The sequence below is a fragment of the Acomys minous genome (genome assembly GCF_964271855.1).
Source record: "Acomys minous genome assembly, chromosome: 6".
NCBI classification, from domain to species: Eukaryota; Metazoa; Chordata; class Mammalia; order Rodentia; family Muridae; genus Acomys; species Acomys minous.
Window position 1 is genome coordinate 88,081,438 of NC_140487.1, and position 17,055 is coordinate 88,098,492.

At 39.8% G+C, this 17,055-nt stretch overlaps 1 protein-coding gene across 4 annotated transcripts in view; it reads right to left on the reverse strand.

The window, feature by feature from the left end:
• The window catches only part of ZFYVE9 (zinc finger FYVE-type containing 9), a 119,398-nt gene that overhangs the window by 38,467 nt on the left and 63,876 nt on the right, over positions 1–17,055 (reverse strand). For 3 of the 4 annotated variants that reach the window (XM_084784537.1, XM_084784535.1, XM_084784536.1), the window contains 6 exons: positions 14,722–14,898; positions 12,603–12,769; positions 10,561–10,681; positions 7,658–7,780; positions 5,174–5,329; positions 1,799–2,023 (listed from right to left, as the gene is read on the reverse strand). In XM_084784537.1, the coding sequence (XP_084640663.1) occupies positions 1,799–2,023; positions 5,174–5,329; positions 7,658–7,780; positions 10,561–10,681; positions 12,603–12,769; positions 14,722–14,898 (969 nt within the window). The remainder of the gene's footprint in view (positions 1–1,798; positions 2,024–5,173; positions 5,330–7,657; positions 7,781–10,560; positions 10,682–12,602; positions 12,770–14,721; positions 14,899–17,055) is intronic. The other variant, XM_084784538.1, reaches the window with a different exon arrangement.

Below are 17,055 nucleotides of genomic sequence, written 5' to 3' on the forward strand. Positions count from 1 at the left end.
ATTAAAAGCCAGCATCACCATCACGAGGCTTGGTTTTGGTTTTCTGAGACAGCATCTCATTATGCAGCTCTGGCTGGCCTAGGATGAGCTATATTGACCAGACTAGCTATGAACGCCCAGAGATCTAACTGCCTCTGCCATCTCAGTACTAGGATTAAAGGTGTAAATCATCATTTGCAGCTCTTGATTATTTTTCTTTTTTTTCTTTTTTGATTATTTTTCTTTTAATTTGTTTATACTTATTTATTTTACTTTTATGTATATGAGTATTTTGCTTGCATGTATGTCAGTGTACCACATGTGTGCCTGGTAGCCCCATAGATCAGATGAGGGCACTGGCACCCCTGGAACTGGAGGTGCGGTAGTTGTAAGCCATCATGTGGGTGCTGGGAACTGAACGCGGTCTTCTATAGACAAGAAGTGCTCTAATCAGTGAATAACACATGAATAACAATATAGGTGATGGCTAATCTTAGTTGTCAATTGCACACTTGGGAAGAAGGAACTTCTACTGAAGAATTTTCTCCATGTTTCCTGTGGACATATGTGTAATGGCGCTTTCTCAATTGCTCGCTGATGTAGTAGAGCCCAGGCCACTGAGCACAGTACCATTCCTAAGCAGGTGAGCCTGGGCTATAGAAGAAAGGTAGCTGAAGTGAGCCTGGGAGCGAGCTAGTCAGTAGCATTCCTCTATGGTCTCTGCTTCATTGCCTATCTCCAGGTTCTTGCTTTCAGCTCCTGTCCTGAGTTCCCTCAATGATGGGCTATAATCTATAAGCTGAGATAAATTCTTTTCTCTACAAATTGCTTTTGGTCATAATATTTATCACAGTAACAAAAAGTAAACTACTATAAAAGGTGACTCGTTTAGAACATATATTATTTTCTGGTTTATAAATTAACATTTTGTTCATTATTTTATTTTATTCCTTTAATAATACAGTGTAACATGAGGCAAGCCCACCAGTTTTTAAAACAAAACACAAAGCCCTGACAATTTGAGAAGCTAAAAATCTTGAGTTACTTTCCTAATCTTATAAAGCTAGTAAATGAGGGAGCTGAGGACCTACTCAAGGGTTCTGATTCCCAGACAGGGCACTTTTAAGTAAGTGAAATATAAAATTTAGAGTAAAGCTTGCATTTAGTCTTTAATGTCTTAAAAAAGCACACACACACACACACACACACACACACACACACAGAGAGAGAGAGAGAGAGAGAGAGAGAGAGAGAGAGAGAGAGAGAGAGAGAGGAGTGCTGTACTGCTACAACCATGGGCAGAAGACCTTTCAGCCAGCTTACCAGGTGAGAGTCATTGCCTCACCACTAGTTTCCATTATCAGTCACAGTCAAATAAAGCAAACTTTTATAAATGTTTCTAACCAAGTAACAGTAAATATGACCACAGATATGCTATACAAATAAGGATACTTGCTCAAATTAATTATCTTAAATTTCCTCATTTGGTTTTTTTCACTCCTTATATTATATCCAAATAACTACAGACATTGGTCATACTTAGCATAGCTTTTTTGGTTTTTTGAGACAGGGTTTCTCTGTGTAGCCTTGGCTGTCCTGGACTCACTTTGTAGACCAGGCTGGCCTTGAACTCACAGAGATCAGCCTGCCTCTGCCTCCTGAGTGCTGGGACTAAAGGTGTGCACTACCACCGCCCAGCTAGCATACCTATTTTCCAAAGGCTGTTTCTTACTGAATTGTACCAGAGTGGGATTAAAATATCTCATGCTTTATTTAATCACAAGTCTTGGCTGTATGGGTTACAGACACCTGTACTTACGCCGGTATTCAGCTCCAAGTCTTAACATGAGTCGGATGGGAAACACTTTGGCCCAAGGGGTTTCCCATTTCTGGATGAGGATCCCAAATAGGTACGGTGGGGTTGGAAGCACGAGGTCTTGCAGGGACTGGTAGGTAGATGTCACATACAAGAACCCACCGTGCTCTTTACTGCCCAGGAAACTTTGACTGAAGAAAGAATGTCCCAAGTTGCCCACAACATTCCCTAAAACAAAAGTTTGTTATTTTCTACCAAGAAATCAATCAGATTTTAAACAATTATCAGTACTCAAAAACTGATCTAGACACAACCAAACACAAATTCCCAATCTTTCCCTGTGAAAATTTCCCTTTGTGTATGTTTGTTTGTATTTGCATGTGTGTGCACATGTGTGTGGAGGCCAGAGGTCAACCTTAGATGTCATTCCCTAGGTGCCACCCACCGTGTATTTTTGAGACAAGTTTTTTCACTGGGGCTAACTGGTCTAAGGTGGCTGGCCAGTAATCCCCCAGAAATCCATCGGTCTCTGCTTCCCCAGCTGCTGAGGTTACAGTGCCTGCTGGGCACCCGGCTATTTCATGGGTGCTGTGGATTAAACTCAGGTCTCCATACTTGTGTAGGAAGCACTTACCAATTGAGCTATTTCTCCAGCCAGAGAAAGCTATTATTATTTAAGTGAATGGTGTCTGTTAAACAACAGTTTGTTTTCTCGTTTTATCAGGGCTTCTTGTGAGCATGAAATAAAAAGAGTGGAGTGGGAGGTGGTCACTAGAGTGGGAGGGCGGTCACTAGAGTGGGAGGGCGGTCACTAGAGACTGCAACGAGCAGCAAGGACAGACAGCAGACAGAAGTTACTAATGGACACCAGTTACAGAGGATCCAGTTCTCTGTTGCTGCAGCACAAGAGGAAATGTATTAAGAATCTACCATGTATTTACTGTATTTACTAGGAAAGTTCCCAACATAGAAATGAGAAATACGCTGGGTGTGGTGGCGCACGCCTTTAATCCCAGCACTGGGGAGGCAGAGGCAGGCAGACTGCTGTGAGTTCATGGCCAGCCTGGTCTACAAAGTGAGTCCAGGACGGCCAAGGCTACACAGAGAAACCCTGTCTCGAAAAACCAAACTAAAAAAAAAAAAAAAAAGAAAGAAAGAAATGAGAAATACTTGAGGGGATGGAGGTGCTTGCTGCCATGATTTGATCACTGCACATTATACATATGTATTGAATTACTATGCCATACTTTATAAAGCTGTATAAGTATTAGATATTTAAATTAAAGTATTTAGACAAAATAAAATTTTATAATGTAAAACCATTCATGCAAAATATATGTTAATGACTCAATACTATTATCTCTACTGAAGAATTTTCTCCATGTTTCCTGTGGACATATGTGTCATGGCACTTTCTCAATTGCTCGCTGACTCCATAAAGTTGTCCTTTGACCTCCACAAACATGCTGTGGCAGATGCACACCCACACATACACATAATATATACACCCAAAATACACTTAAAAAGGAAGCCTGAATAATTTATGATTTCATATCTTTATGAAATACTGCCAAATAATACATGCCACTCTTATCTACCTCTCCAACTCCTGTTCCTCCGGACAATCTCTCTTTTCTATTTTTTGATTTATTTGAGATGGGAGTCTCACTATGTATCCTAGGCTATTCTAGAATTCACCATCCTCCTGCCTCAGGCTACTGAGTTCTAAGATTAGAGATATGTACAACTACATTTGTCTTAAGAAACCTTTTTAAGGGCTACAGAGATGGCTCAGAGGTTAAGAGCACTGTCTGTTCTTCCAAAGGTCCTGAGTTCAATTCCCAGCAACCACATGGTGGCTCACAACCATCTGTAATGAGATCTGGTGCCCTCTTTCTGGTGTGCAGGCGTATACACAGGTAAAACACTGTGTGTAATAAATAAATAAATCTTTTTTTAAAAAAGATTCCTTTTTAGGAAAGAAAATAAAGGAATCTCTCTCTCTCTCTCGGTTTTTTGAGACAGGGTTTCTCTGTGTAGCCTTGGCTGTCCTGGACTCACTTTGTAGACCAGGCTGGCCTCGAACTCACAGCGATCTGCCTGCCTCTACCTCCCGAGTGCTGGGATTAAAGGTGTGCGCCACCACGCCCGGCCAAGGATCTCTTTTTAGGGCTGGAAAGGTGACTCAGTGATGAGTCAGCGATGAAAAGCACCTGCTGCTCTTGCAGAGGATTCTAGTCTGGCTCCCAGGACCCATATTAGGCAGTTTACTACCATCTGCAATTCCAGCTCCAGGGGATCCAGTGCCCTCGCTTGGTTTCTCATGTTCACAGACACACATGCATGTACAGAATTAAAATAAAATTATATCCTTTTAAAAAAAATCTCATCCTAGTAACTCAGGAGGCAGAGGCAGAGGATCTCTGTGAGTTCAGGCCTATATGTTTTACATACAGTGAGTTCCAGGTCAGCATGGCTACACAGTGAGGCCTTGTCTCAAAACAACAACAAAAACTTCTTACTGTTAGTTTTCGTCCATACATTTATAGTACTGGTTCTCTATCAACTGTAGATATTATTAACTGACTTTCTATTATTATAAATAAAACTTCATTCATTTAAACCATATCTTATCTTTTCTGTTTAATCAGGTGAATCTGTACTATCAAATTATAAAAAATGTATTGTTATTGCTTTTGAGGTAGGATCTCATGATATAGCCCAGGTTGGCCTTGAACCCGTGATTCTCCTGCGTCAGCCTCGCAAGTACAGGAATTACAGGCATAAGCCACCATGCTGGTCAAATAGAAGTACTTCTCCTTCCAATTTTAGTATTACCTTAAATTAACATCCTTAGCCTTCTCCGTTTTTTAAAAAGTATGCCTTTACTTTTATGTTATGTAGTTAATAATATAACTTAATTTGAAATGATAAAAGCTAATTATGAATATTGAAGTGCTCATATTATGATCATATAAACAGTGACACCTGAAGGTTATGATGACTGAGTTATGACTATGCTTCCTTCTACTACATACTGATATTATAACCCGTAGTAACTCAAACAACGTTCTTACCCCAAGGCCAATAGATTCTCTTATAATTTGAGTGTATCCTTTGTAAAATAAAGAGAACCACATCAAATAATAAAATACTTAATATTCTCAAACCATGCCTGAGTTCTAACTTGCCACTAATATCAAAGTCCAAGGGCTTGGTAGAGTATTTGCCTAGCGTAAGGACCTGTGTTCAATTCCCAGCACTGTAAGAAAATATCAAAGTCCAGTGTCATGCTTCCAAATCTAATATGATTTTTTTATATCTGAGTCCAAAATTTTTATCATCTGCTAATGGTACAAAGTTATAAAGCCTTCTTACCTGCCAGAGCATCCCGATAAAGTTGTACAAAGTGATTGAAGATGTCCTTTGGCAAGCACTTTTCATCTGGTAGACACTGTAGCAAAATTACTATCTCAGATTGACCCACAGCATGCATTCCTTTGGTTGTAAAACACCAGCACTTCCTGTTCACATCTACAGGTGGAATAAAAATACAAACGCTCTTCTCAATCATTGATCCCAAAAGGAGACACAGAAATCGGTTACAATACAGCAAAAAGTGAAAGGTCATGTAATACAACTTTAAACAGTCGATACAAGAGCCAAGGGATCATTGTAGAAAATGAAGCATAATGCCTTTGGGTTTTTTCCTCAACACTTAGAAAAATAATTGGAAGTTAAAAGAAATAACAAAAAAGTGAAAATACAAGTAAGACTTAAATAGATAACAAAGATATACTCCTCCATGTTAGTAGTTTTTTAAAAACTACTTTGCCTGGGAGCTGGGGAGCTGGGGAGCTGGGGAGCTGGGGAGCTGGGGAGCTGGGGAGCTGGCTCAGTGAGTAAAGCACTTGCTGCACTCACACAAGAAGCTGGCCATCACAGCACCTGCCTGTGACCTTCCTACAGGAGGACCCCGAGGGCTCACTGGAGAGCCAGCCCAGCTGTAGTGAGCTCCAGGTTCAGTGGGGGATCGTCTCTCAAAAAAACAAAACAAAACAAAAACCACAAAAAAAAAAAAAAAGTGAAAAAGGTGAAGAAGGCGGACAGCAATACATGAAGATACCTTACGCTGACCTCTCTTCGATATCTTTGACTTCAGGTTGTGGCCAAAATACACTTTTATGTGCTAGCCAGCTTAATTATAGTCCTTTCTGGGAGAAAGTACTAGATAATCAGAAGACAACTTTACTTGGTTGTACACTATACAAAGCATGACTTGTTAAGACTATTTTTACTTCTTCACTTTGGTTAGAAAGGGTCCAAAGGAAAAAAAAAAAAGCCAGATGCAGCAAAATATACCATTCTATCCTTGACACATGATCATTTGTATGGAGAGGAAAGGAATTCAAATAAGATAGTGAATAAGACCACTAGGTCTATCATGTGAGGGAGGAACAGTGAATGACATTAACAATAGGCCAAATATGTAAAGGTATAATTACCAACTAAGCCAGTAACCTCCATTTCATCAATGGACAATCTTTCTCAGGAAGCAAGCAGTGCCTAGGTGTTTCTAGTTTCCAAGGTCAACTTAAAACAAGTACACGGTGGGGACTAGAGGATATCCCCCACAAACTGCCTCGGGTTTCTAATACATACCAGAAAGAATAAAGATTTAAGTTCCAGCCTTCTTTCTTACACTAATGCAAATAATTCCAGCACCAAGAATTGCAGTTTCTTTTGATAATCTACTTATTTACTTAATTTTATTTTGTTTTGTTTTGTTTTCAAGACAGGGTTTCTGTGTGTAGCCTTGCCTGTCCTGGACTCGCTTTGTAGACCAGGCTGGCCTTGAACTCATAGAAATCGGCCTCTCTCTGCCTCCCTGAGTGCGGGGATGAAAGGCATGCACCACCTTGCCTAGCTTCTTCTGATAATTTATTAAGCAGCACAGTTTGAGTATATATTATGTAGTTAGCATATTTTCCACATAAATCCTGCAGCATGATTAAAGCTTCTGATTTTTGTTTTATTTTGTTTTGTTTTTTGTTTGTTGATTTATCAAGATGAAGTTGTAGACCAGGATAGTCATGTACTCACAAAGATCCCCCTGCCTCTGCCTCCCTGAGTGCTGGGATTAAAGGTGCGCACTACCACACCCAGCGAAGCGTCTGGATCTTAAGATCTACTATGAACTGTTGCTCAATTATGATTATTCTGGCTGTTAGTTATGACTTAGCATACCCATTTCAAAAAGAATTTCACCCACATCGCTGCAAGATTTATTTGATTTTCCTCCACGGAGAATTCACTATCTCATCTCTGACTAAAGGTAAGCATTTCAGTTAGCCTCATAGCTGTGTATTTCATGTGAATCAACTTCTTCAGAACTGTTTCCAGTAGAATGTGATTATATATTAAAATACTTTTGTATGAAGAGTATGAAAGCCATGAAATTTATGTGTTTAGGGGCTGGAGAGATGGCTCAGCGGTTAAGAGCACTGACTGCTCTTCCAGAGGTCATGAGTTCAATTCCCAGCAACCACATGGTGGCTCACAACCATCTATGATGTGATCTGATATTCTTCTGGCCTGCAAGTGTACATGCAGGCAGAGCTCTGTATACATAATAATAAATAAATAGTTAAAAAAAAATTTATGTGTTTAAATTATTCTTAATTAAAAAATTCTAACTTAGGGCGGGAGAGATCCTGAGTTCAATTCCCAGCAACCACGTGGTGGCTCACAACCATCTATAATGTGATCTAATGTCCTCTTCTGGCATGCAGGTGTACATGCAGGCATACAGAGCCCTGTATACATAATAATAAATAAATATTTTTTAAAATTCTAACTTACAATTTACAATCTTAACCATCGACAACAAATTTGCATTTAAAACAAAGACAAGTGGGTCAGGGCCCCCGTCCTCCAGTTGCTGCATGACCGACATCTGTGATGGCCTCTCTTCCACAGCATAGTCTGTAAGAGAAAAAAACATTGTAGTGGGTCAGTTAAAGGAACAAATTGAGAAAAAAATCTGATGGAGACTGTCTCAAAAAACCTAAATAAATAAATAAATAAATAAATAAATAAATAAGTATCATAAGTAACTAGTTTCTTGAAATTATTCCTCTAAATATAGTGAGAACCTACCACATATATCACTGAACAATAGCAAGCCATGCATAAGATTATCAGCACAGACAAGTTAATACTTGAAAGACTCAGTGTACCCCTCCTCTACTTCTGCAAGCACATACTGTAATACTTGACCATTTTTAATGGTGTTCATCTCAGTATAAAGTCAAAATCATGACCAATAATCATTGAGACTCTAACTTGAAAATAAAGCAAAGGAATGAAAATTGAAGTTTTAGTGCTGCTCTTATAAAGTGTATCACACACACACACACACACACACACACACACACACACACACAAAATGATACCAGTTTTCACTGATCAGAAGAAATAAAAACTGATTTTTATTTAAAAAAAAACTGATTTTTTGACCTTTCTATCAATGATAGTATATATCTGAAAGAAAAACATTAAGTGATTTAAATTTTTTAATTTAATAATGAGTTATCCCAGTAAAATAAAAAACTGCACAATTCTAGTGAATAGGCTGTAATATTGAAATAGAGCCCAGCAAAATGATTTCTTTCAATAATAAAGTGAACTATTGGCTAGGCACAGTACAGGCACGCCTGTAATCCCAGACCTCAGGGAGGCAGAGGAAGATGAATCTCTGTGAGTTCGAGGCCAGCCTGGTCTACAAAGTGAGTCCAGGACAGCCAGGGCTACACAGAGAGACCCTGTCTCAAAAAAACCAAATAACAAAACAAAACCTAAGCTACTACAATTCTTCTTGTGGTTGCTGGGAATCGAACTATAGTTCAAAGCCAATCTGGTCTACGTAGTAGTTATAGGCTATCCACAGTGAGACCCTGTCTCAAAGTAAAATAAAATAACTCAAATTTTCACTTACAGAGAAACCATCTTAACAAAAATATGCCCTAGGGAGCCCTGGTAGACAGGCAAAGGTGTGAGACAACCAAGGAGCACTGAGCTGGCTGGGACAGCTGCATTTGATGGTACAAAAGACTCACAAAACTTCCACAGGATGAGCTTCATAGAAGCAGCATTTGCAAACATGAACAAGACATACTGACTCCATGGTCTAAGTGAAACAATCAGACTTACAGTGTATCTAGAGCAAATGAGAAAAGTGTTCATATAGGAACAGAAGATAACAGAATAGAGAAAAGGCCAGAGTGCGTCTCTGCAGGCATCCTAGGATACGGTTGAGAGACAGTTGAAAGGCTAAGCAGTGGCTCAAGGAGTCTGGCTACAAAGACGTCTTTCAAACAGTGTTAAAGGAAAGTAGTAAATACAAGCCAATTCGAGTGTTGCCAGTTTCTTGCTATAAACATAAAGGTATGTTATCTGACTTAATACCCACAATAACTCATAAACAGGTACCTCTTTTTAAAAAACATATGAAAGTTTACTTTAAAATAGTTCAAAGAGGATGCATGTTTTGCCCACTATAAAGCTCATTATTCCATGGCAAAGAAAAAAATATAAGTATAAAAAAGAGCTGTAAATAACATAAATAAGGCATTAGAAATGAAGTGATTAGAGGAGCTGAAAGATAGTTATTAGGAATTGTGCATGTTAAGATAAATTAGGCTGCAGAGATGGCTCAGAGTTCAAGTGCACTTGCTGCTCTTGCAGAAGACCTGGGTTCAGTTCCCAGAATCCACAAGGCAGCTCACAGCTGTCCATAACTGCACTTACAGGAGGCCGTGTTTGGCCTCTGTGGGAACCAGGCATGCAGGTGTTACACATAAATACAAGCAGACAAAATGCCCATACGCACAAAGTAAGTAATTTATACTGGCAAACCTTTAAGTATTTCTAAACAAAAATAATTTGCGGTAGTGTTTGTGTTTTAAAGGTGACTGGCAGCAGTACAAGACGAAAGACAGGGAATATGAGGTTGCAAGGATCAGGAAAAAGACTAAAATGAATAGCAATGAAGCTATTATTAGTAATTCATCACTGGAAAGAAACTGACTGGATGCTGACGTGGTTGTATCAAATGCCGCTGCCCCAGCTAACTCAGCATTCTTCAGCTGTGTCACATCTTGGCTCCTTTACCAGGATTCCCTGCAACATGTTTGTTGGGGTATGGTCTGCGCTACCAGATACTTTTAAAAGCAAAAGTGCTGCTTCAGTGCTCCTGATGTATCCTCCTGAGGGCACCATCACACTTCAAAGGAAAGCTGTCCAGGCCGTGGTGGCGCACACCTTTAATTCCAGCACTTGAAAGGCGGAGGCAGGTGGATCTCTGTGATCTCGAGGCCAGCCTGGTCTACAGAGAGAGTTCCAGGACGCCAGGGCTGCACATAGAAACCAAAAAAAAAAAAAAAAACAAACCCAAAACGCCAAAAACCAAAAACCAAACGAAAGCTAACATCCTAAGTGCACAGGGCTGAACTCTAGAACCCCAAGCAACTCTTGAGAGGGTTTGGTGAACTTTGAAATATCCTTCCAGAGACTAAAAATGACATTATACCCAAATCATAAACAGCTACTCTAGAACAGTCGCAGCAGCAGCTGTTCCCACAGCATTGAGGAAGCTGTACATGATGTTAGACAGACGGATGATGATCACCCGCTGTCCTTTCCTTAAACAGAAGGCAATGTGTGGCACATACGACTGTTCTGTCTGAACACTGGCGTCCACATACCTCCTTTCACGCCAGTGGAGATGAGGATGGGAGGAAGGCCGTCTTCAGGAATCAGGTTCATTGCACTTCCAACAGGGCTTCCAACCTGAGGTATGCTCCCAGAGAACAGCGAAGTATCAGCCTAGGAGAAACAAATCACCAGTGTGAACATTAGAGTGAATGCAAGACTCTAGTAAGGTACAATTAAAATATAAGTAAGCATCTGGGCAAAAATTGAAAAAAAATTTTTTTTGAGACAAGGTCTTACTATATAGCCTTGGCTGTCTTGGAACTCACTATATAAACCGGGCCTGCTTCACACTTACAAAGTTACAAAGGGGCCCCTTGCACGTCTGAGATAGGATCTCTAGCCCAGGCTGTCCTCAAACTCACTCCGTAGCGAAGGATGACTTCCTGACTCTCCGTGACTCACATTCAATACCATGCCTAGTTTCTGTGGTGGTAAGAACTGAACCCAGGGCTTTATGCACACAAGGCAAGCACTTTACCAATTATGCTACAACCCCAGCCTCAGGAAAGTTAATCTATTTTTTTTTTAAAGATGTAGTTATTATATATACAGTGTTCTGCCTGCATATGAGGCCAGAAGAAGGCCCCAGATCTCATTTTAGATGGTTATGAGGCGCCATGTAGGTGCTGGGAATTGAACTCAGGGCCTCGGGAAGAGCGGTCAGCGAGTGCTCTTACCCTCCTAGCCATCTCTCCAGCCCATAAAATTAATCTTAACAACAAGCAATTACAATTACTATGAAGTCCACAAATAATATAGAGATAAATATCTGAACAAGTATTTCTGAACATAAATATAAAACAATAACAATTTTCTGGAAACTTTAGACGTACAACCTTTATCTAACCATAATGTGAACTGTGGTCTCTGGGTGATCATGACGCAGGTTCACCAGGTATACCAACTGCTTTATTCTGGGAAAGACACTGATAATGCCAGGTGACATCTTTGTATGAGGAAAGGGGTATGTGAGAAACCCCTGTCTTCTTTTTGTTTGCTTGTTTGTTTTGAGGTATAACCTTAGTGGGCAGCTTTGGATGTCCTGGACCTTCGTAGATGGGGCTGGTCTTGAACTCTGCCTCCCAAGTGCTGGAATTGAAGGTGGGCATCACTATGCCTGGCTTAGTATTCTTTCCAGTCTTCTATGACTTGGACACTGCTTTAAAAGATTTCATTAACTCTATCTAAACTCTTATCCTCTAATTAAAAATTAAAAATCAAGGACTGGTGGCACAGGAATGTAATCCCAAATATTCAGGAAGCTGAGGCAGGAAAATGGAAAGTTCAAGACATCCCTGGGCTGAGAAAAAGATCAACACCAGCCGGGGCAACTTAGTATGCCCCCATTCCAGACTAAGGATTCTAAAAGGGCTGGATATTAGCTCAATGGCAGAGCTTTTTTGCCTACAATTTCCAAGGTCCTGGAATCTTCTATACCTCAACAAATAAATAAACCCCACTAGTTCTAAAACTGTAACTGACCTTCACAGATATGAAAGTGAAAACACAGTATGAGCTAGTATAATAAGGTAAACTGTACGAGCCTTCCATCCAGGAGAAAGTGGCTTACTGACTTACTTAAACTTTGGCATCATTTTTTAAATCTTTAAATGGAAACAGCAGGTTAAACTAGAGATGATGGAAGAAAAACAAACAGAATTATCCCTTGGCTATTTCATGTTGCGCTACCCTTCCCCCACAATACTCCTGAGAGGCCACCACAGAACCAGGAACATGATTTGAAAACCAATCTGTCTAGGGATCGTGACATCTTCTAACCCTAGCCTCTACCTACAGTAACAGCCAGAGCCTATCTGAGAATCTTTCCCTTGAAAAAAAAACTTTCAAATATAGAACAAACGAGAGCAGCTAATTTTGCCATATTTCCTTTACTTACACATAGACACAAATGAACACTTACTCTTATTAAGTTAGGCCCAAAGTAAACAGGGTTTCACACAGAACTCATACAACTTAACAAGAAACTGGAAACAGTACCATGCTACTATCAGTTGCCCTCCTGTTCCCTTACCTCTGCTGGCAGAGGACTGGTTACAGGCTTGACTGGGTCATGCGACACAGCCAGAGTTCCCGCAGAGGAAGTCCCATTCATTGTTAATTTAGCTGCATCAGCAACTTCTCCATTGGGCAAGATCCCGTCAGCGAACCAAACTCTCCTCTGCTCTCTGGGCTGAGGCACTTAAGGGACCAGGAAAACAAAACAGGCATCAATGTGACATTGATAGTGTTTCTAATGGCAAAGAAGAGGTCACCAATTGCAGAGGTTCAAAGAAGTCCCTACTTATTAGCATCTTACAACTACATACAGGAAAACAGTGGCTGAATGACAGCAGTTGTAAATAACAAAAAGTGTTCTTTAAATATTCTTTCTTTCTTTCTTTCTCTCTTTGGTTTTTCGAGACAGGGTCTCTCTGTGTTAGCCTTGGCTGTCCTGGACTCACTTTGTAGACCAGGCTGGCCTCGAACTCACAGTGATCCACCTGCCTCTGAGTCCCAAGTGCTGGGATTAAAGGCATGCACCACCACGCCTGGATCTTTATTTCTTTTTTAAAAAGATTTATTTATTTAGTGTATATGAGTGCTCTATCTGCATGTACACCTGCACACCAGATGAGGGCACCAGATCACTACATAGATGGTTGTGAGCCACCATGTGGTTGCTGGGAATTAAACTCAGGACCTCTGGAAGAGCAGCCAGTGCTCTTAACCTCTGAGCCATCTCTCCAGCCCTATTCTTTATTTCTATTTGCAAAAGTTTAAAATGCTTTGCCTTAAAAATACAGTAATTCTTAGACACATCTACGGCGATGTTACATAGTCTGTTCTGCATTGCTGACAGAAATCATGGAAAGTGTTTTAAGTGCCCAGAAAATAGATTTCTATCAGGGGGTAAAAAGTCTAGCAAAAGAAATCCCTTTTTCCTAAAAATATGAGGTCCACAGAAAATAAATATTTGGCAAAATGACATGGTACTTCTAAAGAGCAAAGATGCTCTGAAGGATACTGAAGAACACTGACTACTAAAGGAAGAGTTGGCACAGACATGTAAGAATTGCGGCCCAAACAGACCAGATCTTTGGCTAAATGTAACTGAAGAGGAAAAGACTGATCTGGTGCTAGTTTGCACTTTAGGGAAAGTACGGGGGGGAAAGCTGGGAAGTGGCATCTGATGAAACCATGTCCTTAAATCCAGTTTTGGAATCAATTGGAACAGTCAAAATAAAGAGACTAGGGAAGAACAACAAAAATGACAAATGAAGCAAAGAGAATAGGATTTGAAGAAAGTCTGAATTCACAAAAATACAAGGATCATCTATTAAGGGATGACCTGAGAGAGGAGGAGCGGGGAAGAACTAGAATCCCAATGGAGATCTCATCTTCAAAAGGGAAGGAGCACTTTAACAAGGAAAAGGGAGCACTACCAGGTGGACAGACACAAAGCTAATGAAGACAGAAATAGCAAGGGAAACATCTTGATAAGGTCATTTTAAGAAAATATGTAATTGTTATATATATTTATTATTCATGTTCTTCTAAATTTACAATGTGCCTTCCATCTGACACTATCATAATAATAAAGAAGTGACAACCTCCAAAAGTTGAGATTATAACCTACCATATGATATAATAAAAATTAAAGCAGAGTTTAAAGGTCTATATATGAGATAATATTTCATACTTTTAATGGATAAATTAATTCACAAAAAGAGAACGTGGCAATGTCTATTCCTGACAGCAATACCAGAATGGCCTGGTCAGCAGGAAGAAGGCTTATTTACATTACTTGGCAAACTCCTACTGAGAACAGTTAAGTAAGTATGAATCTAGGACCTTACAGGATGGTTTTAAAGTCTACAACTCTTCTCAGGTATAAGCAGTGTAATTAGTTCATTCTCAAGTTGGAGGGGAAATGGGCATGTTTTCAGAGGTCCCTCCAAAATATCAAGCAATACAGTATTTTTTACTTGGCCACATATAATCTTGACACATCTCTCATTTGGTCTTCTACTCTAATAGTCACTCACAGAGACTTATCTGTCAAGTTTTAAAGAGTGATGCTGTAAAGCCACATCAGCACCTATCAGAGGACCGTGGTGAAGAAAAGCAGAGAACAGCACGTGATCCCCTACCTTCTGTTCCAGGGTGCTTTAAAACTCCCACAGGTACCATCACAGTGGGAGGTGGAGAGCTCAGGGCGCCTGAGGCCTGAGCTTGCTGCAAGGGAGGGATAGTAGAACAGTATTCAGCAGGATTGTTAGGGTTAGGGCTCTGGCTTGAGGCACTCATCATGTTCTCCCAGGCTTGAGCTAAAGCAAATACAGACACAATCAATGTGAATGGATTGCAAATATGGACATCAAGACCTTGACAATATTGGATAAAAATGCAGCTCCTCCTCATTAACATTCATAGTATGTCTCTCTCCCAGCTGGCGAAGGTGTTCAGGAGTAGACGGTTTTATCCAAGTAGAGAGACCACTTGGCTAGGCAAATTATTTGACTGGATTAAACTAAAATGGTATATTTAAAAATAGTAACTCCAAAACTGTTGATACAGACTGCTAGTTAAAGGCTAGGCCTGTAGGTTGGGTGCTTGGTTTGTTTAAAGGAGACCATGTGTTTCTCAAGAGGGAGATAAATAATGTCATATCTGCAACTAAGTTGCATAAGGATCTGCAACTCAGACAGCCTTTATATTAAAGGCTATTAAAAAATCAAAATCAGGGACAAAAATATAATTCCGATGTATGTCTGCCTTAGTCTTATTTTTAGATTCTCAGGTTCTTTTTAGCTGAAATAAAACCTCATTTGAAAACTTCAGAAATCTAAAGCTCAGGCATCTATGTCTCTATTTCTATGGTTTATGTTTTAATGCAGTCATCACCTATATAAAAGTATCCAGCAGTGAAGCAATGCACAGCCTTGGTGTGTCGCAAAAGCACAGGACCTACTTGAACATGAAAATATGCCAATATCATAGGAGTGTGATCGACCAGTGTGATCGCAAATACATTAAGAGTCTGTGTACCTGTAATTTTACTAACTAAACACTGACATATCAACATTATCTCTGAAAGTAAGCAGGATGGATGGAGCTACAGAAACCAAAGACATCTAAGTTTTATTTTTGAGGCGCAAGTAATACATGCCCGGGAATAGAAACCACCCAATTTTTGAGCACCTTAAAAAAAAAAATCCTCATTCAACATCAAAGAATGATCCAAAAGACTTTGAATATTTATTTTGGATACTTATTTCCTCTAAGACTAGTAACAAAAGCTATGTTCATTTGAAAGCACTGGCAGGAAGAGGGGAGGAAGAGAACAGGAGAAAGGGAAAAGAGGGAACACTGAAAAGCACCAAATTAAATATTCAGAAAGAGAGCAGGCTAAGCCATGCAGGAGGAAAGACACTGGCAACGAGAAGTAATTACCTTAGGATCCCCTGCTAAGGGCCTCCTTGGCTTAATAAAAAGTCAGTGATTTCATAGAGTCCTCTGCCATTTCCTTCATCTTTAGCTATGCCAAGTTTTTTTTTAATGCTATCAAGTTGGAAGACCTCATCAAATAAAAGAGGTACTAGGTATTGTGATTACGCTGTATATTCTTGTCTGCAGACATATGTCCACAAATAAAGCAATGGAATAAAAACCAGCAATTGAGCAACTCAATGAAGTAACCACCATCCAGACAGTGATCCTTAAGAGTAAAGAGAATGATTCACGTTTCATCAAAATTTTAAGAATTCAGAAATGGGAGGAAATTAGGTAGATCATCGGATATTAGAACAGATCAGATTAAGTGACATGCAGTAGGTTAATAAGCCAGCAACAGGGAAACATCACTACGAGCAATGCAGACAGACAGAGCAGGAGGGACCTAAGAGCAGATAAATTCTGGGCTCCAGGACTCCAGGGACACAAGCAGCAACAGTGTCAACTTCAACACTATGTCTACTTGGAACTGTTCTGGCAACTGTACAAAGACACAGTCAAAGAGAAAATTCTATCACCTGGTACGTTTTACTGTACTTCTTCACAAGAATATTCAAGGGTTTTTGTTTTGGTATTGTCTGTCTCTTTTCTTTAACTAAAATGTCCATGGAATAATTTCTAGTCCCATATAAGATGAGCAATGATTAAGTTTTATCTTCTCTTGGCTGCGTTCTTTTCCCATGTAAAAAATATTTTGCAGAAATTACTGGCAAAAAAAAAAAAAAGTACAAATTGCTACTTGACACTTGATGCTAAAGTGGTTATTTCTAACAAAATGAACGAAGCAAGGTATTGTTAAGAATGTAAGTTCTGGCAAGGAGAACATTGGCCCAGTGAAGTCAACAGCACCCCAAACCACACCTCTCCAATCGTCTGACAGGGACACGCAGAGCTGTACAACCACCATTTTCTCAAAGGACTTCGTTCTTCCCGCAGAACTTACCTAGCTTTAGTATTCACTTATTAAATAT